This window comes from Poecilia reticulata, linkage group LG19 (assembly GCF_000633615.1).
Source record: "Poecilia reticulata strain Guanapo linkage group LG19, Guppy_female_1.0+MT, whole genome shotgun sequence".
NCBI lineage: Eukaryota > Metazoa > Chordata > Actinopteri > Cyprinodontiformes > Poeciliidae > Poecilia > Poecilia reticulata.
Window position 1 is genome coordinate 11,834,313 of NC_024349.1, and position 23,885 is coordinate 11,858,197.

The 23,885-nt window shown below is 38.9% G+C and overlaps 1 protein-coding gene across 13 annotated transcripts in view; it reads right to left on the bottom strand.

Moving 5' to 3' along the window:
• Nucleotides 1-23,885, bottom strand: part of LOC103481524 (calcium/calmodulin-dependent protein kinase type II subunit gamma) — a 60,518-nt gene that overhangs the window by 5,268 nt on the left and 31,365 nt on the right. The window contains exons 10-20 of one of the 13 annotated variants that reach the window (XM_008437027.2): nucleotides 23,580-23,702; nucleotides 23,398-23,481; nucleotides 18,593-18,635; nucleotides 16,859-16,921; nucleotides 12,708-12,748; nucleotides 10,943-11,026; nucleotides 7,140-7,184; nucleotides 6,988-7,033; nucleotides 6,728-6,808; nucleotides 3,988-4,128; nucleotides 171-246 (exon numbers count right to left, since the gene is read on the bottom strand). In XM_008437027.2, coding sequence (XP_008435249.1) covers nucleotides 171-246; nucleotides 3,988-4,128; nucleotides 6,728-6,808; nucleotides 6,988-7,033; nucleotides 7,140-7,184; nucleotides 10,943-11,026; nucleotides 12,708-12,748; nucleotides 16,859-16,921; nucleotides 18,593-18,635; nucleotides 23,398-23,481; nucleotides 23,580-23,702 — 827 coding nt within the window. Of the gene's footprint in view, nucleotides 1-170; nucleotides 247-3,987; nucleotides 4,129-6,727; nucleotides 6,809-6,978; nucleotides 7,034-7,139; nucleotides 7,185-10,942; nucleotides 11,027-12,707; nucleotides 12,749-16,858; nucleotides 16,922-18,592; nucleotides 18,636-23,397; nucleotides 23,482-23,579; nucleotides 23,703-23,885 lie in introns of all 13 variants that reach the window. The other 12 variants (XM_008437026.2, XM_008437030.2, XM_008437028.2 and 9 more) reach the window with 12 other exon arrangements.

Below are 23,885 nucleotides of genomic sequence, written 5' to 3' on the forward strand. Positions count from 1 at the left end.
AGTGTTCAATATGTTTGTCATGAAGGAAGAGGTGAGATAAAAATCCTCCAGAAAAGTCATTTTTCAAGAAATCACTTTCAAAGCCATCTTATTTATTACAAATAGCTGTTACTTTGTACATTCAGTCAATACAAGTATTTCCCATAGCTTAAAGAAACTGCCGCACTCACGTGTAGGCTTCAAAATCTCCATTGTTGATCGCTTCAATCAGCTGCTCCGTTATCTTGATGATCTCCTGTTTACGGGCTGCAGAAGAGAAGAAATAGAAAATAGGTGGAGGATGATTATAAGCCACATGGAGAATTAGATGTTTAACTTCATCCTACACCCGTTACACCAAAGCAGCCTCTTCTTCACTGCAGCTTGACCACRTTATGGCAAGTTGCTCAATTTCTCGCCTTGAGTGCGACACTCTGGTGGGAGCACACGCTGCCACATTTCTGCCTGTAAACGCCTCAGCTGACAAGAACAGCTCAGCTTAAGGGTCAGATTGTCAGCTTTGATTCCGAGCTTCAACGAAGCGTTTTTGAATCCGACATCCAAAAATATCAGAAGGAACGACGGAACAGCGAGTCGATCCAAATATAACATTAAAAGAATCTAGAATGAAAATATAACTTCTTTAAATCCCCGCTTACGGTATATTATTTTTAAGGCGGCATGCTAACTTAAGACTACTTTGAAATAGAAACATCAAACAAAACTACAACACAGTACTTGGGACATTGGTAGGTAACTAGTTTAAGAATATTTACGAGTGGAATTYAATGTTTATAGCTTCACGATGTACGAACTTCGTCCAGTCAACTAACGATAAACTTGAACTTACCCATAATGGTCCAACAGACGCAAAAACGCTAGCTAGCTAGCAACGGCAAGTAAGTGCCTAGTTAGCATTAGCATGACATAAATACGTAGACGCCTCATTGAGCACTGAATCATACTTTGACGTTGCCGCCATCTTGGATGTTGTAGAGTGGAGTGATCGGAGGTAAATGGATGTGCTGAACCGTTATACAGTACAAACTACATCCATTAGCATTACATTTCACAAATAAGAATGAAAGAATACATATGTATGACTGCATTTGTCCATAAAAACAATTTTACGAGCAGGATTTATGCTCGTAAATTCCGTGAATTCTCGCGGCGAAGCCAGTATCAAAACCAAGAACTATTTCTTACGCATTTAAATTTGCCCCAAGTAACTACTGTTATTTCCTAAGCAATCTTTTTTTCCTACTGTGCATATTTGCTAATGAGAGCTAAACAGCTGTTAGAAGAGAAATACATTAAATACYAAAGGACTTTGGCAGAAACATAAGGTTTATTTCACCACATATGGAAAAAATGCAGTGGAACAAAGACTTGTCGTGTATTTCAGCACAAGAGTCCAAAATAGTAGTAACAGATTCCAGTTTGAGTGTGTTTGAAATGAGTGTGCAACAAAGTTAATGACTCAAAAATACTGTTGGCTGCAATGGTAAAATCCAAGACAAGACATGTAAATAAAAATCAACTGAACTCCASTGTATTGATTGCATTATTAGATTTGCAGCCTTTACAAAATGGAAGAAGAAAAAGTAGAGGAAACCAAACACTTTCACAAACGCAGCTTCATTCCTTCCCTGCCCCCCAAATTATTTGTACCTGGAAAATGATGAAGGCAAGCTCCAGACTTTAACACTGCATAGGAATCCTGCCYCCAAAAATCGCTGAGAACCATGTTGGAATGCAAGTAGAAAAAACATCCCCTCAGCATGATTCTGCCATCAACATGCTTCACAGCTGACATGACGTTATCCACATGACAAGCAGGGCCTCGTCACATGTGTCCTCCTGCCCCAGAGACTAAAAGTTTCTACTAGTCCAAACAATTTTCTCCTGATCATTTAAGGTGCGTTTCTGCAAAATAAAGATTCTCTACAATGCTCATCTGTCCACTTTACCATAGAGGTGCATCTAAATGACCGATAACCATTAAATGCAGGTGAATCTATAAAATGGCCCAAACGTTTTATATTAGTTGCTAACAACATTAAAGCAATTGGTTCACGGTAAAATCATCAACTCTCGATGAGATATGTCGAGTCCCTCTAAATAAAACAAAGGTATACATGGTGAGCAATAAGGGCACCAGAATAGGACAAATAAAATACAACAATTTCTTTCCAGTTTGGCCACCATTAGAGGTTGATAGTTGATGATAAACTAAGCTTTCACCAATTAAAAATGCAGCAGATTGAATGGGATGCAGTGTGAGGTATAGAAACGACATGCTAAAAATAAAACCTCTGACAACTGCAGATGCCGCAAAGCTGCGTGCGGGAGTTGTGCTGGGCGAAGAGAGGTYATCTGCGTTGGTGGCAAGTTGTAAATTATTTTATTAGCCTAAATAAATAGCTTAAACAATTACAAAAATTTATTGATGACTGCCTTTCTATACAGAGACCAATGGTTTTCATTCCAAGATCTTCTCAATCAACTGAGTTTACCACAAGTGGACTTCAGACAAGCTGCAGAAGCAACTGAAGAGTAGTCCGGAGAAACAGGAAGCACTTGAGCTTACACCATCAAAGGGAGTGAACACTTGTTTATTGTTTTGAAACATTTACATTTCTTTAGAGATTTAGAAAAAAAGTCTAAAACATGTTTTCACTCTTACATCATTGTCTATTTTGTGTAGGTTTGAATCCATCCATTGTCTTTCCCTCAACCCAAATCAGGTTGCTGGGGCAACAGGTCCAGAAGGGAACCCCTCAACATCCTCAAGCTCATTATAGGGGCTCCGAAGGCGATCCCAGGCCAGAAGAGATTTACAGTCCCTCCAGCAAGTTCTGAGTCTTCCCTTGGGTCTCATCTCAGTTGAATGTGCCCAGAAAACCTCCACAAGGTGACGCCCAGCGGGGGGCATCCTGATCAGATACCTGAGCCACCTTAACCGATTCTTTTGATGTGGCGAAGTAGTGGCTCTACTTTAAGCTTTCACCTAATGACAGATTTCCTTCACCCCATCTCTAAGGCTGAGTCCAGCCACCCTACGGAGAAAGCTATGATACATGTCCCACGACCACAGCTGAGGGTTGGACCATAAATRCAGAGTTTTGCTTTTTGTTTTGCGACGAGACTGAAGCAGAGCAGACGAAACCCTAATCCATCTGTCTGTCTCCTGATCTATCCTATCATTTAAAGACAAACTGAAAAACAAATTAGGGCAGAAATTATTAAGTTAATAATCGGTTAATTGTTAACTAGAGTACATACTCAAAAAAGGCTGTTTGCTAAAAGAACAGCACAGAAAAGTAAAGCCAAAACTGTACAAAAAATACACACATTTTATATTAAAAAAAATCCGTCAGTAAATATTTTCAAACCAGAACTTCTCAAGTGGTGTGGTTTTAGCTTTACCTGGTTCAAATTCTGAATAAAAAAAAATAAAATCTATTAAGCAGCTTTTCCTATTCAAATATTAATCAGTTAGTCCAAAAAAATAGTCAGACAGATTAGCATATATATTATAATTTAGGCAATGAAATATGCATCTTCTTACTAAAAAAAATGAACTGAATTGTTTATTAGCATCTTTTAATGTATTATATTATTGTATACAAGGCTTTATTGAAAAATCTACATAATGGGACAATTTTTAAAAATCCAATTTATCAGAATAATCGATTACTAAAATAATCATTATTTGCAACCCTAGAACAAATGCAAGGATGTGAATAATTTTTTGTGACGCTGTATATATTTCTTTGTTATCATAGTTTAAAATTTTTTTTTAGCAAGTTATCACTTGAGTTTGATTAAAGAATCTCTAAACAGAAATCCAATAATTCCAMGTCATAACACAATAAGCAAAAATAAAGCAAAAGAACATGACACTAAGGGGTGTTAATACTTCATTATTGCACTTCAGAGAGGAAGCAGCTACTGAGAACAGAAGGCAGGTGTAGCTGGGTTAGGCAGTTAGAGAGGTGCTCTTACTCAGCTTAGTGTTGCTTTTAGTAGCGACAGTGCTGCCCCCTAGTGGAGCGGAGGGGATGGAGGACTGTGATTGGTCAGAGTCGGGGCAGGAGCTGTTGCCTGTGCTGTTCCATGCCATGCGCTTTACATCATGCGGTGGAACTGAAACACACAATGGATGGTGAAACATACATGTTGAYGGACAACAGGGAAGATGAAAAAGCAACGTGCACACACACTTCATGCAACAAAATAAAAAAAAACTGAGGGGGAAAGGTGGATGTAGGGCTGGTTTCCAATACAACTGGTAGGAATTAAAGCTCCAACTTAAGTTGATGAGAGACATTCAGATGGGTAACATGAGATGATGGCAGGAAGCAGGGTCCATACAGCTCTAATTGTGATGTTTGTGACTACTTTACTCATAATGTTCGTATGGATTAACGGAGCTTTCTCTGATGAGCGGTAGCATCAAATGCAGAAGAGATCGAAGCCATTGCTTTTTACTAGCTTCAGCGATGCCTAAAGGGAGTCGGCATATTATAGTAAGAAGGCAGAAATGGAAAATACAACTGAGGAGTAATAGCAAGGAAAACATTTGGGTGTTCGCTCGACAACAGGAAGAAAAGCACTACAGAAAAAAGTAAGGAAAGATTCAGAGCAGAGAGGAGGGAACATGAAGAGGAGGAATCTTAACGGAGCAAAACATGTAAATGAGAACAGAGGGGAGACTGTGTGAGCACAAAGAGAAACATGATGCTCTGCTGTGCAGGGTTCCAGGAGAGTCAGATGGGCAGTGGGCCGGTTTGGGACGCTCAGCTGCAAGGTAAGCTGGACCTCCACCGGAGGACAGGACATACGCAGTGGTCACCAGGAAACACACACACACGCGCACTCACACACACTTCAAGGTTCCCACAGTGGCCAAAAATCAGAGATGTACAACTTTTTTTTTTTTTACTTTTCTTAAAGTTGGTGCATTACTTTCGCTTTAAATAATCAAAGTAGCCATGCTCTTTGGTACTTTTCAATAAAAGGAATGCATTAATGACAAAAACTAAAGCGTTTTAAACGGGGAACTCTTCGAAATGAATCAGTTTATTTCAACTTGGATTAGAGCTGCCCAGCGGGCAACCACCGACACCCTCCACAAAAAGGGCAAGCCACAAAAAGGTTGATGCAAAAGAAGCTGCCTGGATGGATCCAAGCATTTTATTGGAAAGTTGAGTTTAAGGAAAAAATGGGATAGTGAAAAAGGTACGTAGGCAACAGAAAAAACTGGAGCCTTGAAGGAATTGTGAGCAAAGACCATTTAAGAGCTTCAGGCATCTGCTGGTCTTAGTCCACCATGTTTTATCAATTCCAAAGTCAGAGCAGTGGTCTGCCAAGAAATTTGGACACCAGAGCAAAARGCAGCAGGACCACAATGTAGCGATGCAGTAACTCATGCAAAAGGAGCCCTGACCAAGTACTGAATGCATTCACTGTGTARTAGGTGAACCTGATTTTCATTAGACTGACATTTAAGCATTTATGAAGCCAATCTTATTTAAATTTTCTGATTACATAAACTGGGTCTTCAAGAGCTGTAAGCCATAATCATCAATATATATCACACWAGGGATTTTGTGTAATCTGAACTTAACATGTACGTGTATTTTATTATTTTTTTGGCTTCTGAAAATCAGTTTTCTTACATGGTGTAGTTCAACTTTTTCAAATAAAAAAAWTAATTCAGCTCAGCCAAATTTAAACATACTAAAATCTAGAAAGATGACATTTGCATTTGCATTTGATAGACCAGCTACTCAAGAATAATTTTTAGGAAGAAAGGTTTCTGAAAGAGGAGAAAAATACACACACAACAAATCCTTTTTCTGCTAAAGGTGACCTATTGTAGTACCTTGACCTGGTATGACAGGTCTGTAGGTTATACAAAACATTACATTACATCATTACATTTTTTTTGCACAAAATCATTCTTAGATTATGAGATTTTAATCAGGCCAGTTCTGCCTATTTTCAGCTCCTTTCAGAATGAGCTGCTTTATGACATCTTGTTATTTTAAATCCAAATAAGTTTCTGCTGGCCACGCCCCCAACTCAACATTTTCACTYGCATGAAAMAATTGCTGCARTTGTACAACTATATATATATTTGAAAAGCAGAAGTAGAGCCTCCCACACAACCAACAAGAATGCAGCAAGTGGTTTCTGGATGGCAAGTCAACAACAAAACACTTGTTTTTTTTCCAGCAGCCATTGTACAGCTCATACAGTGGAAAAACCAACTGACCAAACGTTGGAATTTCGCTCGGGTACTTAGGCGATAGGCTGGCTTTGGCTGGAGTTGCTTGGTAACAGCGCTGTGCCCGTTGACTGTGACTTTAAAATTGGGAAGTTTTTTAAATGRTTTTTGAAATCACTGCATGTATGCAAGGAAAAGGAAGCTGAGGTTTTCCTGTTTTACAAAGAAAAAGGTAATAGCAGTGGGGGAATCCAAGTTGCAATAAACTAAAAGATTAAATTCTTTGGCATCAGAATCTGATTGAGTCCAGAAAGAGAAACGTTAAAAAACCAGTGGGAACCCTATAAAAAAGTAAGGCTTGGTAGATCGGGGTGTGAGCAGAGCTCAAACATGGAGGACATTATTGCCAGTGCTACAAGAAACCGAGGTGAGAGTGGGAGGAGTGGGTGTCGGGTCCTTTCAGGGGGGACAGGGGGCAACCATATAGCTTCTCTTTGCCATAGATAAACTTACTGGCAGGTGAGCTTTGAGGTGAGGGCAGAAGAGGGGGCATCTCCTCAGCGGCGCTGCTCTGACTCAGCGCCGAACTGTCCGCTAGATGTAGCCAAACACACAATAATTACAAACACACACATACGACAGGCACGCTTAGGACCGCAACACACTTGCCGATCACTACAGTCAAATACACACACTTCACTAAAAGGGAGAAAGAAAGAGACAGTGAATGAAAACAGGGAAAAGGGAATAAAACACTTGAGTACCTTTCCTACCTTTCATTTCCTCCTCATCGTTTGTGGCGTTGCTCTCTGTTGATCCCTGAGGACCGAGAAGAGGGACAGACAGACACTGAAACCAACGCAGGAAAGATCCGAGAGCGAGTCAACCAGGGTAGCGCCGTGTTTTCACCCAACAAAAATATTACCTTGACTCCATCAGGAGGGTTGTGCACCACTGTGCTCTGAGATTCCTGCAGAGCAGAACAGAACAGTCAGTCTGGCATATTTTTGCTCTGAAATGGTGCGTTTCAACTGGGTTTGAACCGGCCCCAACTACTTTACCTCCSCAACACATTCACAGCCTACAGGGCATTTTTAGAGTGAAAGACWGTTTAGGTTGGTAAAATTACAGATATCTGCCAAATATATATATATGTACATTTTATCCTTATGCTGTAAATKTGTGAGCCACGTTCACAAAAGCATCTCCGTTACACCCGACTCGTCAACTGAGGTCGTCACAGCGGCRTCACCTCTGCTGGATTCTTGGGTTGAAACAGCGATGACTTACTTTTCAAGTGGTTACAGGTTCCACAAAAATAAAGATTTGGAAATAATTTTCAATGAGAACAAGAAGCTGKTGAGATATACAATTTACATTTGAAGCATTCAATCAGCAACAGGACATCCGCCATTATCGTTAAAAAAAAAAAAGGTATGGGAAGACTTCTGACTGGTGTTGGTCATTTACTGTATTGTTTACCATTTATGGTGCCATTTTTTTCCTAAGAATTTTGATTTAATTTCCATAAATGATGTTAAAAATCCCAAAACATTGTGGTTGTTGCCGTCTTGTCAGAATTATTATTTTCTCCACTGATTGCTCAATATCACTGTCAAATATACCGATATGATTAAATGCAGTAGCTTAGTGCAGTTTAGTCAAACAAATCACACTTTTTTTATGCAAGCAGTGTCCTAAAGCAGCGTAACAATAACGGGCATTGTTTTTCAAGAGCAGTGTTTGAGGGGCTAAGATTGCTCTTCCATACWGTCACAGTAACACAAGGAGTAATAAACTCACTTTTATCATGATCATAAAAGCCTCACAAAATATTGTGATAAAACTTTAAGTCCATCTYGGATCAAAAAGATCCTTTACACAGAAATGGGTCTTTCACTGGAAGCGTAAACTGAAATCTTTCTCTTGTAGAAAAATCTTGSGTTACGGGGAAGGACCAACGGCAAAGTTCATACGAAGATGATGAGTTACCTTCAACAGAGTTAGCAACCGTTCCATTCAGGAAACCCCAGTGGTTTATGAGGACATGAGAAGTTTCTGAGGTTAATTTTACTCCATTTTATCTCCATTAGCCCCTTTTCAATACAACTAAGGATCACTTAATTATTAACACCTGGCCTGAGCCACATGAAGGCAGTGGTGTTTCACTTCAGCTGATTTCTGACAACATCTACAATTTGACATCTGTTTCAACCACAACATATGCAACATTAGCCTGAATAAATGTTTTAGGGTCAARCAACATRAWAGAGAATTATCTAGAGACAAAAAGTCTAGACTGTCTTTACAACATTTTGTGACATTATTGCAGCACAGATACATCCTTGTGTTTGTGTAAAAAAAAAACTACAGACTTTTAGCTGCTTCCATTCACTGTTTTACAGAACAAAACAYGGATTACTGGTGACGTAAATATAAGTGAACAATTGTAACAATCTCTGAATGCTGGCAGCATTTTAGTTTTCAGAACAGTTGGGTTTCCATAAATTCCTTGGTAGAATTCTGATTCATTAAATCTCCTTCAAATAAAAAACTAAAAATCCCCACTTGACTCAAGTCAAAGACTGAATCTCCTTTAGCTACAGTAACAAATCTAACAATTTTAGGCTGCAAACCTGAATACATTTGAGTTGTAAATTGCACACATATAATAAAACTTGGGGTCCTGTTGCACCAGTTGTGAAGCACCTTTGAAGCAAACTACCTAATCCAAACCACAGCACTGCAACACACCATTCACTGCATGCTGCAAGAGCATGATGAAGGCAGCAGAACCAGCATGTCAGTAAGAATGTTAATGAAGGAAAGAAAGCAGGTTGAAGTGAGGAAACATTCGCTAAAGAAGTTCAGAGCAAAAAGAAAAATGTTGGAATAGATGGTTGAAATGGAAAAAAGGCCAAAAGCATATGTAGTTAGGTTTGGAATGTTAAAGTTTATACAGAGGGCCTGGAAAAACAATAAAAWAAACTGTCTGATGCTTCAACTGCTAGCTGCATGATGTGAGCAGTAAATAGTCCAACCAACAAGCCCATGCTTTATAGACAGATGCAACTGGGAAGGAAAATATGATTGATAAGCTGGTTTATTTCATTAATTCAATTCAAAAAGTGAAACTCATTCATTATGCAAATAATTTAGAAGCAAATTTATTTAAAGTGTTTGTCTCTGGTAATTTTAATGATACTGAAACCAAACACAAAACCTATAAAAAAGATTTTAACATAGAAATTTGGATATTGAAGATTAAAGTTTTTGAAAATCTGGATTTTTTTTCACCATGGTTCAAAGTGACGTCACCCTGCCCAAGACGACCATCTTGTTTTGTTTATTCATTTGGATTTTGAATTAGTTTAAGAAGAATATTATATTGTACAGTATTTACACTCAATATTTAAATAAAGCCCCTTTCACAACTTACTAAATTCGTCTGCTATCTCACCTTCCTCTTAACAAYAACGTTACATGAGTTTTTCCTATCACTCAACTTTCCAATATTATGCATCTTTTGCAATGGCGTTTTCACGCCAACATGGCAACTCAAAGCATCGATGACTGAGGAAACTTCATGCTGTACCTAAAGGAACTTTGATTCAGTTCTTCTTCACTTTTCCTTTATTTCCAAATGAAATGTATTATTTACTTTCCCCTGAAAAGACGACTTTGGGTCACCGAGCTATTGCCCAGTCGTTTGTCATCTTAGCCCAGGTAAGATGAAAYTGTCTCTGCCTAAGGAATAATTTAACACAATAAAAGTTACACTTCTTGCCCATCCTGGATTCGYCTGTGTGTGGAGAAGCCCTTACTTCAGCTTCACAATCTATTAAAAGGCTTTTGAATAGTTTTTAGTCACCCATTTTATTTATATCSCAATAAATGCCATAATCATCTTGTAAATCTACTCTAGGCTTTGCAGTCCAGACACTTTTTCCTTCCACTCAGCTTTCTATTAATATGCTTCGATTAATTGCGGTGGGAGCCAGTTTATATAGAAATAAACTTTTGTGGCTTGGCATCCTTGTTGAGAATGTCAGTGACTGCTAACAAATATTTTGTATATCCCTATGTAATAGAAAAAGCAATCCACTGGGTTTCCTTACAAACTTTCTCAACTATTTTTAATAATTCATTGAGCATACTGTACTGTTTGATAACTASGATAAATTTGAATTGAAATAATTTTTTGTAAAGTGCCTTGAGACGGCATTTATTGTGAATTGGTGCTATATTAAAAAAACGAATATTTAAATTTTCTGATAAGCTAATATTGTGGTTTTGACTGACTTTAAATTACAATCTAAATWAACAAAAATAAACACTTGAACAAGTTTCCCTCCTTAAATTGAAAGAAGTGAAAGACATCGACTMTTCAATRATATTCCAATTWATTGTGGGTAAAACTAAACGGGTGCACATGCGCTGCCTGAGATTTAAAGTAATGATTTTATCATTTTGAAGSATTCCCAAAGGTCTTTAATGTACATTGATCTCAGTAACACTTGTGCACCTTTGGGAGGTTTTATGGCTTCAAGTTGGCACTGCTGGGGTGCGGAATGATACAAAGCAACATCTCCTGGAACGTAGATGAAGGATGACAAGCATGATGATGGAGGATGAGGCAAGAAAAATAAATCGGGCAACTATGCAACAACTTGGCGGTGGAGGGGGGAGGAGAGAGGCGGGAACTGGCACTGCGGCGGCCTACTGTACCATCTGGGCGTTGGCTGCCATGTTGGTGTCTTTCAGGGCATTGATGGCGCTCACTATACTGTTCTTACTGTTGTTGGTAGAAGGCTGGGACGAGAACGCAAACACTCAAAGTGAAACACAAAAGCTACACAAACACACACAGATGCATTTGAATTAAAACGCCTTTTTCGGGAAAGGGGGCTAATGTTTTTCCGAGCTCCAGGGCTGTTGAGAGCTAACAGGATAAATGAGAGGGGTGAGTGCCACAGAATGGCCTCTAGATCATCCTTTTTACTGCCTCACTAACTCTCCATGCTTGTGCCACTTAACTACACACAGAAAACCCCAGGGGCAAAAGAATATAGACAGGGAGGGCAGCAGGAGAAGGAGAGAGCTGGAAGTGATGGGAGACTGCTCGGAAAGGAAGTTGACTGAAGCTGACTTGAGGTAAAAGAATAAAAGCTTTGGATCAAGAACTGGGAAAAACGAAGCAGAACTTGGAAACTGAAAAGCTTGTGGATGGGAGTACGAGAAGTTTAGGGTCTAAACATGACGAAAAAGGAGGAAAAACAGGAAATAAGTCAAATTTCAGGGGGAAATACAAAATGAGTGTTTCATAATTAAAACTTTTGTAGACRGGTTTTTATTGCATTTACAACAAAATTTGACTGTAAAATAAAGTTAAAATTTCACTTTGATATTTCTCAAAGTGAAATCTATCAACCCAGTTAATGTAAGAAAGTGATTGCTGGAATAAATCTAAGCTATTAAAATAAGCCTGAAAATGAAGGCAAGTGCTTTAAACTTAGCACTCTGCATCCATGTTTCAGACTCTTATTTTGAAGGGAAAAAGAAAGTAGAAACAGTTGGCTAAAGGTGCTCAGCTACAAAGGTATTCTTCACCTTTTTTTAGTTTGTTGGGCAACATGTTGGGAACACTATTCCAAATTATTTACAAGCACAGAAAGAATAACATGCCTGGCTAACTCTTAGCTGCTAACGATGCTAACGCAGCTTCCACGTCTAACTTCCAATTGCCAATGATTTAAAGGGCAGTTGCATGTATTTTAATGAGTCTGGACTGTTTTACATCATCTCTTGTTTAAAATCTAAAACATTCAGTCTGATAAACCCTGAGCTGGATAATTCAACAGAGATAAAAAGATTCTATAAAACAGCTTGAGATTTATGAAACCTTAACTTTCATGGACAAAAAAACAAACAGAAAAAACAAAACAACAACAAAAAAACAACAACAACAAAAATGCCAAAATGTTCAACTCTCAAGATGATCCAAACGGCAAAATACTACAATATTAACAAGTCAAACATAAACTGAACTATTCTATACTGAATGAGTTATTTTGATTTGGTCATGTGGAAAATAGTTACAATAATTTTTTGGTCTCTGAATGAGCGCATCTTATTTCAATATTTATAAAAGGTCTAACCTGGATTATCCTACATAAAAAAACCTTTAAAGCATAGTTTGAGACACACCATAACTTTGTTTGCAAACTTTGATTGCAAAAATAATTGAGCTTTGATGGTTTGTTTTAAATACGAACATTGGTTAATCTGTTCCAGTGCTGAATCAGTGCTAGTGAACAATTAGAAAGAGATCCTGCTTGGTTATCATCACCTTGCTAGAAACAACTTAGCCAGTAAATGTCTGATCTTATGTTATATACTAAGTTTTAACACAGTAGAATAACAGCAGGTAGAACTGAGACAGAAAAGACAGAAAGGACACAGGAGACCAGACGGGTATTAAGGACGAGCTCACCTTGGCAGAATCCGACTTCTTGTTGAGTAAACTTTTGCATGCTGTGAAAATACAGAGGATGGAAAAGGGGAGGGGGAAAAAACTGTTAAAAAGTTTCATTTGAGGTGATAACATCCACCCAGTTTTTAGCTTCTGTTGAGATCTCGATCTCCAATTTTCGTATCTACGAAACCCTATTAGGCCTCCCTTTGTGACCGAGTAAGGCTAGATGTTTCCAGAGAATAACATGCATTTAATGGACCTGTGGTGCAATTTTCCCTCAGCTGAACAGGTTGCTACACTCTGCAAAAAACCCATTCACATCTTAATCCATTCACTGCTATCTGGGGGATAAAAGAGAAACCTGAGAGCAAAGTAAACTTCCTAAATCCATTTCCTGCCTGAGAGAAGACCCCTGCAGATCTAGGAGAGGCTGATGGTCAGACTCAAACGGCCGCCAGGACTCGCTGTGACGAGCTAGGTTAATGTAAATCATTGATTTCCTTTAAAGGCTCCGACCAGTTTCCTCCATGTCTGCTTCCTTTTCACTTGTTTTGCTACCTACACACACACAGTTTTCAAAACTCTTATCTTGTGTTTCTTACCTTCAAACAAGAAATGGGAGAAGGGAAGGGGAGGGTTCAAGGGAGGGTTGTAACAGATGGCTTAGAATTACACTACAAGAGAGATTAGAGATAAGGAGCATAGCATTTACAGCAGCAAACAGTTTCAAGTGACAACTCATGCTCCTCGATCTTGGCTGATAGGCTACTTTTCATCTTGAGATCTGGCCATGCAGCATCCAAAGAGGAAAAATGTGTGATGAAGAAAAGTTTTCATTCCACAACTGGGGACAGAAGAACTGACGGATCAAACAAAACATGTTCCTTATTTAGTGAAATCTTGGATTAAAAAAAAAAAGAAAAAAAAGTCAACTGTTTTCCATCTGCAGTGCAAAGTAGTGTTGGTACTACTTTGCAGTGATCATTCACTTTCTAAACATTTGTCATGCTACAACAACAAACTTCAAAGTTTTTTATAACAACATTATGCTGCACATGAACACAAAGTAGTGCATTTTAACGTGAAAAGAAAATTATTCATGGTTTCTCTTCCATAAAACAAGATTTGTGGATTGCGCAACTGATAGTCTATGTTCACACAGCAGGTGTGTCTTTATGATCAATTATAGTTTTTGCAGAAATCCAGTTTTTTTGCATGGTCGCTCATACTATTAATTAAACCAAAATGGGACTTCTGTATGAACAGTTTACTTCCCCAAAGCGACCCGCATGTGCAGAAGAAGAACACAGGAGCGCAATAATAAATGGAGCCGTCAACGGGTTAATTTTAAAGTTTATTCAGTAATGGAAGTTGATATCTGTACTTCAAACAAGACCAAAAATACTTGGCAAGATTTTGTTTTTGAACTATACTTACTTCAGTATCTTCAGTAAGATTTTATTTACGAATGTCAGAATACAGGAGAAAGATTTTTTTAATGTGAAATTTGATAGCTACATATTTTTCTTCCGTTTTCACAATGATGCACCACTTTGTTTGTCTGCCAGATAAAAACCATGGCGTTTGTAGCTGTAATTTGACAAAATGTGACTTTTACAAGGCACTCTGTGAAGGTGTAGTGTTGCCTTGTTCGTTTGCTTCCCAAGTATGGCCTCCCCTCCAAATTATGAAGGATCACGAGTTACACAAGACAGCACAGATGAAGTCAAGATGACCGACCACAGGAAGCCTGCACCACTCGAGCAAAGCGCCGAATAGTGAGCAGCAGGGGAGACTGCATTAGGAAGCATCAGAAGGAGGCATCTCCAGAGAACATTTTATAGGATTTCACCACACAGGACACCCACATGCAAAAGGTAGCAAAGCAAAACAACTTCAAAGACGATAGAGAGATGCCAGTTTTTACATGTAATGTCGCTGTAGGGTAACATCATGAGCAAACTGCAAAGCYCCGCTTTGGCCAGACTTAAATAAGTGCGGGAAAGCGTTTACAGTCAGGAAGGCTTGGATTTTGCAGTAATGAGTGAAATAATACGGAGCCCCCTCTGTGATGTGAGGGATTTCTTTCTCTTTTGTGTTAGCTCGCAAAAAAACAACTATTTTTGATTTTTTTTCCCCACAGGACGATATCGATATCTGACAGTTGTGGTGGTGTCTGTTAGTCTGAATGGTTAATAAAGAGCCATTTTCATGTGCAGTCCCATCTACACCGAAATATATTACAAGATTGATAAGAGTTAAAGGTGACCTATTATGTTTYCTTGAACAGGTTAGCATAGGTCTATGGGTTATAAGAACATCTTCATCACATTTTTTTTGCAGGAAATCATGCATAAATAATGAGATTTTATCCTGGTCAGTTCTGCCTGTATTGATCTCCTTTCAGAATGAGACGTTTTAGAGCCTCTAGTCACTTTAAATCCAAATAAGCTGCTGCTGGCCGCACCCCCCTCAAACTCAACATTTACACTCGCACATGAAAATGGCTGCAAACAATAAGCAATTATGCAACTGTACATATCTGAAAAGCAGCAGTGGAACCTCCTGTGCAACTAACAACAATGCAGCAAGTTTTTTTCTGGATGGCAAGTCAACAACAAAGCACTTGTTTTTTCCWGCAGCCATTGTACAGCACATAAAGCGGTAAAACCAGCTGACCAAATGTGCTGGAGCTCAGTTGGGGTTGCTAAGTAACAGTGCAGTGCCGGTTGAATTTGACTAAATTGGGATTTGTTTCAAATTTCTTATTTTCCAGACACCAAAAAATATTAACATAATGATCAAAAAATGGCTGTGTGGTTTTTTTAAGCACTTGTTTTTAGAAGCAGCTGAGATCCAAATGGACGTATAAAAATGTGTAAAATGTGAATTTTGCATAAAAGAAATATATAAACATGTTTTGACTTAGAACCTTTATCAGGCTACATATGTACAATTATAAATTGACATTTGTCATCAATGTCATCTCATACAAAATAGACCAATTTACTGCGCCGAAATTCAATACTTTTGCAAGGTAACACAAAAATAAGTACATAAATAAATAAATCACCCCCGCATACAGTACGGGGCTCCGCAACATAAGAGGACMAAAAAAAACAACATTCAGATGATTTTAAAAGGAGAAGAGATAAGGAGTCAAGTCTAGAGTGACGACGCCACACATGAAATTAACAAACTTACAAACAGGCACCGTGGTCCATTGTCAGCGAGGAAGCCCGCATTGGAGGGCACCACAAACACCCCAAAAGCTCAGCTCAAACAATCACACATGCTAATAGAAAAACCCAACTTTCCTTTTATACACACACACTGCAGAGCAAAGAAGGTTCTCCTGTCAAAAGCTGAAAGAGGATCTACTTTGCTCTGCACTGCCTTATTCTCATTAATGTATCCATGGAGCCACCATTGGAATCGCCGACCTTTGCCATCCGTCTCCACTCAGGCAGAAGAAGAGGAGAGACCTATTTCGGCACTTTCAAGAGGCGAAGTTTTGCTCAAAAGTACTGAAACAGGCCTCAAGAGGGAGAGATGAGCCTTAAGACTGCTTCCTTTTCCAGAGGTTAATCAGGAAGGTTGAATAGTATCTAGCGTCTCCATCAAAGCCTCTCTCCCCTCAACACCTGCCCCGTCCGTCCGTTTCTCCAGAACCAGGTCTGACGATGGCAGCACGCCAACCCAGCTCTTGCCAACCCCCTGCAGTTCGGGGTTCCCGCCCCCAGAACACAAGCCCCTCCTCATCCTGCTTCCCAGCCTTCCCAGATCCAGCTGGTGAGGATCGCAGGGGTGCGATTACTTAATCTAGTGAATGAAATGGTTGTGGTTGAGCGGTGGAGAGATGTGAACTCTGGAGTGCAAACTAAAGTAGGCTGATTACTGCTAACTGATGCTAATGTTCATGATATCGTGAGGGAAATCTGATGTCTCTGCCATATAGAGCAAAAACAAATTAATGAAACCCTGAGTGAGCAAAACTAATGTGAGTATGCATGCAGTCATGTGCAAAATGCTAATGATGAAGCTGGCAGACGCTGCATGCAGGAATATGGGGGATGGCAATGAGGGCCAACCTGTGCTATGGATCCCACCCCCMAAAAAAAGGCTGTGTGTGTAGAGAGGAAGTGGATGGGCGTGTCTCTGGGACGTACCTTCCTGAGCCAGTGAGGCCGTGGAGGAGGCGGCAGCAGCAGAGTTGGTATGCTGCCGGCCCACTATTGGACAAAAATGCTACAGTTGGGAGGAGCTATGTAAAACAGGTGGCTCTTTTCTCGTTATTTCCGGTCTGGGTCTAGAAAACCACAGCGGTGTGCTGGCTTCAGCCCAAATGGAGGAGGATCTCAGAGAGTTGTCGCTAAGGGTTATTAAACTGATTAATTGCACAAATTATATTTCAAGTTGCAATAATTATGGCTTGCATCTAAAGCTTGTCGCAATAAATCAATCAATAATTTCCCTTCTGATGATTAATAGGTTTTGAAGGGAAATTTTGTTTAGAGAAGAAAATGCATTTTATTTATGGGTTCAGTTGTGTGTGGTTTTTATTTCCATTTTACTTATTGTTCCAGTGTTAAGCGTCCTTCACACAATTAAAAGTGCGTTTATCTTTGGGAGGACRAAGTTGAATTATTACGTCGTTATCAATACATCACCTGAAAATGGACCCGAAACAACGTTTTCATTTATTGCAATAATTTCTGGTTATTTTGACTTGCATCTAATAAAATCCAAAGTTTCGTTTTTCAGAAATTACAAATAAAAACAAGAAATATCAGCAGACTGAAATGTTTATTCATATACTATACGCTATATGCATTGGATATTTTTTACAGGAAAAYTAACAACAATTTCTGCATCAATGCAGTGAAGCATTGATGAGATCAGCATTTTTTWAATTTATGAATCTCAGATTGTTTCAGCTGCTTTGTTGGTTTCTGCATTTTGTCTTCCTCTTGACATTATCCAATGGTTAAGTTTTGTCTATTCACTGCTTGGGTAGTCCTCTCCATTTCTGGTTTAGAAATATTTTTTTTATGTCTTAATCTAATTTACTGACTCACTGAATTTGGGATGGTTTTAATTTTTAATAGCATTCAGTTTGTATCCCAGGTGTGCAATAAGTTTCAAGTTTTGCTTTTTAAACATAAATCAGCTTATCAACGACCTTCAACTTCACTGAGATGCACCTCAACACTTTATTGAAGCGGGCTGAAGCAAATATGTGCACCCGCTGTGGACTCCTAGATCCAGGGCTGAAATCACTAACCATCGACTGACCAGTTAATTGAAAACTGAGAGCAGGGCCTCAGCAAAAACAAGTCACTCTTAGCAAAAAACAAAACAAAAAAAAACTAACACTGAATCTTAATTGTCACTCGTTTCTACCAACATGCTTCCCCAAAACATCAAAATCTTCTAAAAAAAACAAAAACAAAAACAAAAAACAAATAAGTAAAAAGTCTGTTGTCCTTCTTTTAAACATGCAAACTCTCCATGGGCAGCAGAAGAGAGAGAGACGCACACAGACAGATAAACAGGGAGAGATACATTAACATGGACAAAGACAGAACTTGGACTCACATACAATCTGATACATGACAATCTAAAAAACAGATCAGCTCTCAAAGATTTATCACGACTACTGTAACACACAGGAACATCACGTTTCAGATCTGTTTAACGTTTTAAGCGTCCAAACTCTTCTGCGCACACACAAAAGCATATTGTTATTTTAAGGATGAGTGAGTGGGTGAGTGTGTGAGTGTGTGTGTGTGTGTGTGTGGTGGGGGGGGGTTAAAAGAGGTGCAGAGGACTCTATCCACTCTCCTTCCTCCTCTCCCTCTGCATGTTCTGCGTGGGAGGCAGAGGGCGAAGGGCACACCCACCTGAGAAGTTTCTGGACACCAGCATGGTGGTGAGAATGGCTCCCTGGAGGAGAAGACGAAGGAGGAGAAGACGTGAGAAAGAGACGAGAAGAGAGAACAGAAGTTTTAGTTTGGTAGGATTTTTGCTTTTCCTTTAAACCGTTTTTCAAATCGGACAAAAGGTTTTTATTATTCTGCAAATTTAGCACAAGCAAAAATATCCATACACTTTCACATTTTGTCACATCAAAACCAGAAACTTTAATATTCTTTTTGATTTTATGTGATAAAGTACTACATAATTACCATGAATGGGAAGGGATTTTTTTCTTCACTTTTTAATGCTAATCTAAAAAAGAGTGGCATGCATTTATATTCAGCCAAATAAAGTCCAGTGCAACCAATTACCTTCACAAGAATTCACCTGTGTGCAATTAAAGATAAGGTTCTGTGAAGGCCTCAGAGGTTTGTTAGAGAAAACCAGAGAACAAACAGCCTCATGAAGACTGAGAAGGCAGGTCAAGAAGAAAATGGCGGAGAAGCTTAAAAGTCCGGTTATGTTGTGAAACGTAACGAGAGACGGATTACGGCTCAGTCTACAAAGTTTCCAATTCATACGCCAACTAGGCCTGTCACGATAACAAATTTTGCTGGACGATTAATTGTCTAAAAAATTATTACGATAAACGTTAATATTGTTTCAAGACYTTTTGACACMGATTTAATGGAAATGACTAATAATACATGCAATTTCCTGATAGATACACCTTATTTTCAAAAGAACACGTAACGCTGGAACTGATGAACTAAATAAAACAACCAAAAACAAAAATAAAATGGATACTCAGTCTCCATTAACAAAAACGTACTTGAATAAAAAGTAAACATAAAGCCAAAGTGGAAATAAATACTGCATTCAACCAAAAGAGTGCAGATTATGAAGTCTGTATGTATATTGCCCTTCAGTAATCACTAGATTTAAATAGAGAAGACAGGCACATCCGTCTACCTAATGCAGTAGTTCACACTACACCATTTTTTTGCCCCTATTTTCCCTTTACGAAAATCTTAGATTGTTGGCCGATCTAACCGATCATCCTGCAGTGTGTGGTGTGTTACGGTAGATCGTTGTGGCCGCTCCGATCTAAATCAGAGGTTTTCCCCGGTGGAGCTTAACGCAGCCCGTTGAATGCGACAGGTAGCCAATCAGAAAGTGTGGATTCTCCTTTGTGCTTTCTGAGGGGAAATTACGGAGGGGAATCCCAAACAGCTGACACGCAACCCGAAGTCCAGCAGACATTGGAGATGAAATGTGGAAACATCATTAATGTTTATTCAACATTTTGTGCAAAGAATATAGAAATGACAAGGGGAGAAGTTGGAGCCAAATTGATACCGCAGTTGATAAACCCAGTAGGTTTTCAGCTGTTCTTCATTAACGTGACATAAATGGGTTATAATGTTCATTCAATCAGGACTTTACGCTGACTCTAGCCACATGCATCACAGGTAGATTCTAGTAAAGCATTGATTAATGCCCGATTTTAAAATTTGTTAACTGGACTTGTAGCCATTATTTTGTGCCCATGTGGCTGGACACCACACGGCACGACAAACCCGATCGAACCGTTATACCTGGGATTTCTRTCGGCTAATGTGTCTCTCGGGTTTTGAAAATGGGCCGACAATCGGCTGACAACTTGTGTAGTGTGCGCTGGACATTAGACTAAGGAAATGAGGAAGGGAGGGTCAGTGGAGAGCACCGGAGCTGAGCCATTTTTCATTCAGTGTCATCAACAGAAATAAAAAAGGCAGGAAGAGACGATAACGACGATAATTAAAATGAGATCGATAGGTTTAATTTATCGTCCAATTAATTGATTTATCGTTTATCGCGACAGGCCTAACGCCAACTAAGCAAAGACCAGACAAGAACACTAGTCAGGAGGCCTATGGCAATGAGGGGAGCTGCAGAGATAGAGCTTATAGAGGGGGAATCGGCTGACACAATAACTGTTAGTTGTGCTCTCCACAAATCTGAATGTTTTTGCCACAATCCATGTAGTGCAAACAGTTAATATATACTAAAAGGGCATCCAGCTAGAGGAGACAGAAATTAGGCTTTAGGYCCTACAAGCAAAACTGTTGCATATAAGGATGAATTCACACCTGTTTGGTCCGCTTTAATTGAACTCTAGTTTGTTTGTCTAGAAAGTTCGGATTGTTTTCGGAAGTGTGAATGTGAAACAGAACTGATGGAGATCAAAAACATGAACTCTGGTTCACTTAAAAACCTCCGCTCATTTCCCTTGAAGTGAACTGACGCAGTTTGAATGCATAATCAAATGCCAAGTGCATCAGAGGCCACTCCAAATGCAGGAATCAGACTACCGCGAAGGGCATTCTGGGTAAATACAACCAAAACAGCCGCAAGTGTCTGGCGCTAACAGGAGAAATGGTTCGTTGTCTTTTACCAAAGAGAAAAGAGAAATCCTAAAACCTCTAAAATCTTCATTTTTTTTTGTTTACATTTTGTGCAGAAGGAGGTTGCACTCATTTTCTTCTGAGGTTTTCGTGTTGTTTCCTTCAGTAGTTCTTGATGTTATACTTGTAAAAAATTCTACTGAAAAATATTGAAGTCTGTGGTTGTAACGTGAAAAAGAAAAAAATTKAAAGGGTGTGAAAACCTTTGCAAGGCACCGTTACAGTAAGTTCAGTAAGTTCAGAGTCGTGTTACACCTTTATTTATGCAAAGAATTTAAATGATGTGAAGAARCAGAACAGTTGCTGATTGATTCCAATAGTTTGCATGAATGACCATGAATGCAAACTACAGCAACTATTACTAGACATCATTTAAAGCATTTCAGTGCTGCTACCTAGAAAGGAATAAAGCTGGGCTACATATCAGTGATGATCGTAAAAGTGTTACAAAAACAGGGGGGCTTTTTATGCCGCGGTGCAAGAAAGATGTATTTTTAGACATCTGAGATAGCGTCAGAGCAACACAAAAAATACAGCATGAAAATTGTGATGAATGCTAAAGTGAAGGCATAACATAAGAAATCAAGTGATGACAATACAGAGTCCTGCATACACATGATAGCAGAGACCCAAAATGTTTATATTAAACAGTTTAAAATGTAATTATCAGGAGGTTAAATCCTAGGTAGCTCTGTGTTTAGTTGTACAGTAGCTCTAAATGTAAGGACTCCTGTTGCAAGCATGGAATAACAAAAAAAACAAAATATTTTAAAAACATCAAGAAATGTATAACTAGTAATCAARAGCTATAGTTTCTTTTTGCTGCCATTTGCAGGAGAGCTTAGCTGCTATCTTTGCTTTTAAACCATCATGCTGTGTGTTTCACTGGAGGTCCTCATGTTACATCAAGCGTTGTCTTCTTCAGAAACTCTGCTTGCTTTGGATTGTTATCAGGCAGAAATATGTCTGCATATTGAGTCATCTCCTGATATTGTGTATCCATTGCCGTTTATGGCAGAATTATGACATATCAAAAATTCCCATCTTAGAACCACATCATCACATTCCCACTCTCGTACTTCTCTGGATAAGTCTAGGACTGGACTACAGGGTGGGCCGTAAGTTTCCATACATAGGAGAATGTAAAATGTGTATTTCTTTTATATTTCAGATACCCAAGAAGATCCGTTTCACAAAAGAGCAAAGAACTGAAATTATTCTGATGGCTGGATCGGGAAGCAGTTGCATGGTTGCAAAACTTTAACAGAAAACATGGAATGAGCATCACACACACACACACACGACACTGTGGCAAAACTTATTTGCAAGTTTCAGTAAACTGAAAATGTTGCAGATCAACCATGAAGTGGTCCAAGACGTGCAGCGATTACACAAAGTCACACAAAAATAAAAACGGTTGTCCAACATAAAATGTTTATTTTTCCTATGTATGGAAACTTATAGCCCTTATAGATTGAATGTAGMCTGATTCACATGGCAAGATTTTAAAATTGTTGGTTGATTTTCAAAACCTGAGCAGTCAAACATGATGATAAAAACAGAGACAACAGTTGTGTGGTGTACAGCCACAAGACAACACATTCAGATGGGAAATCTCCAAAAGAAAAACACTTGAGATCAGAGTAAACAAACATGGCCGACGAGGAAGGAGCAATGGCGATAGGCTGTAGACTATTTCCAACAGAGAAAATAAAAATGACAAAAAAACCGTCTCAGATGTGAACCGGACTTTCTGGTGCGTCATCGCAGCAGTTTTGTCTTTTGTATTTCCCTCAGTCTTTCTGTCACGTCACTTCCTGATTGGCTACATGTTTCATTTAAAAAGCGTTTGTCCTTTGGGATACTGGGCCAAGACAATCCAACATGTTGGATATCCCCAACATTCCTAATATCATCTTTAGATGACAACAAGATAATAATCGACGCAACGGAAGGGGAAAATTYGGTTAAAAATCAGCATAAATATCTTGCCGTGTGAATAAGGCCTTATGTACAAAAACTACTCAACAGTATKATATTATAATTAGGACTGAAATAAAGTCAAACTGTGATTGATCTGACTTTATTTAAGTAAAGCAGAGAGATTTGAATTCAACTYGAGTCAAACTAAATCCTTCATAACTTGGTATAAACTTGACCAACATGAGATTAGCAATGAACTAGAGATTTAATAAGTYGTACTGAGTGAAATTGAGTTTGATGAGAGGAAACCCTACTGGCAGACATTTTTAAATCCTGCCACATTACAGTGGCAGTGAACAGAAGAATCGTTACATTGGTTGTAAAGTGTAAAAAGAAAAATCCCAGAAGAAGATTTCTACCTTGAGTTTTCGGCGAGCGTTGAATTTACGCAGACATTCAACAGTTTCCTGTCTGTGCATCATGGACGCCACTGTCGAACGGTGCTGTAAGAGAACAAAACATGATTGGCTTTAACACGTTTCTGAATCTACATATATCAGTAAATATAGCTTAAAGCAGTCTGTGTGACTGGGTCACTTACGCAGACCCATGGGTGTTTCAGGGCTTGTTCAGCAGTGATTCTCTTGGCTGGATTGATGGTCAGCATCTGGTTGATCAAGTTCTTCGCTTCTGGAGTGACAGTGTCCCACTCTGGAGATGGGAACTGTGGACATTTTGAACATAAATGAAGACATGGGAGGAAGAACAGAGCTAAAATCCATATTTCCTCTCGAAAGAGACCTGCTGGAGATTTTCTGCAGATTTCTGACCATAAAAAAAACAAACAAACATCTGAGCACCACTTTAAGATTTATTATAAAGTTTGTAAAAGCCATTGTTATATTGC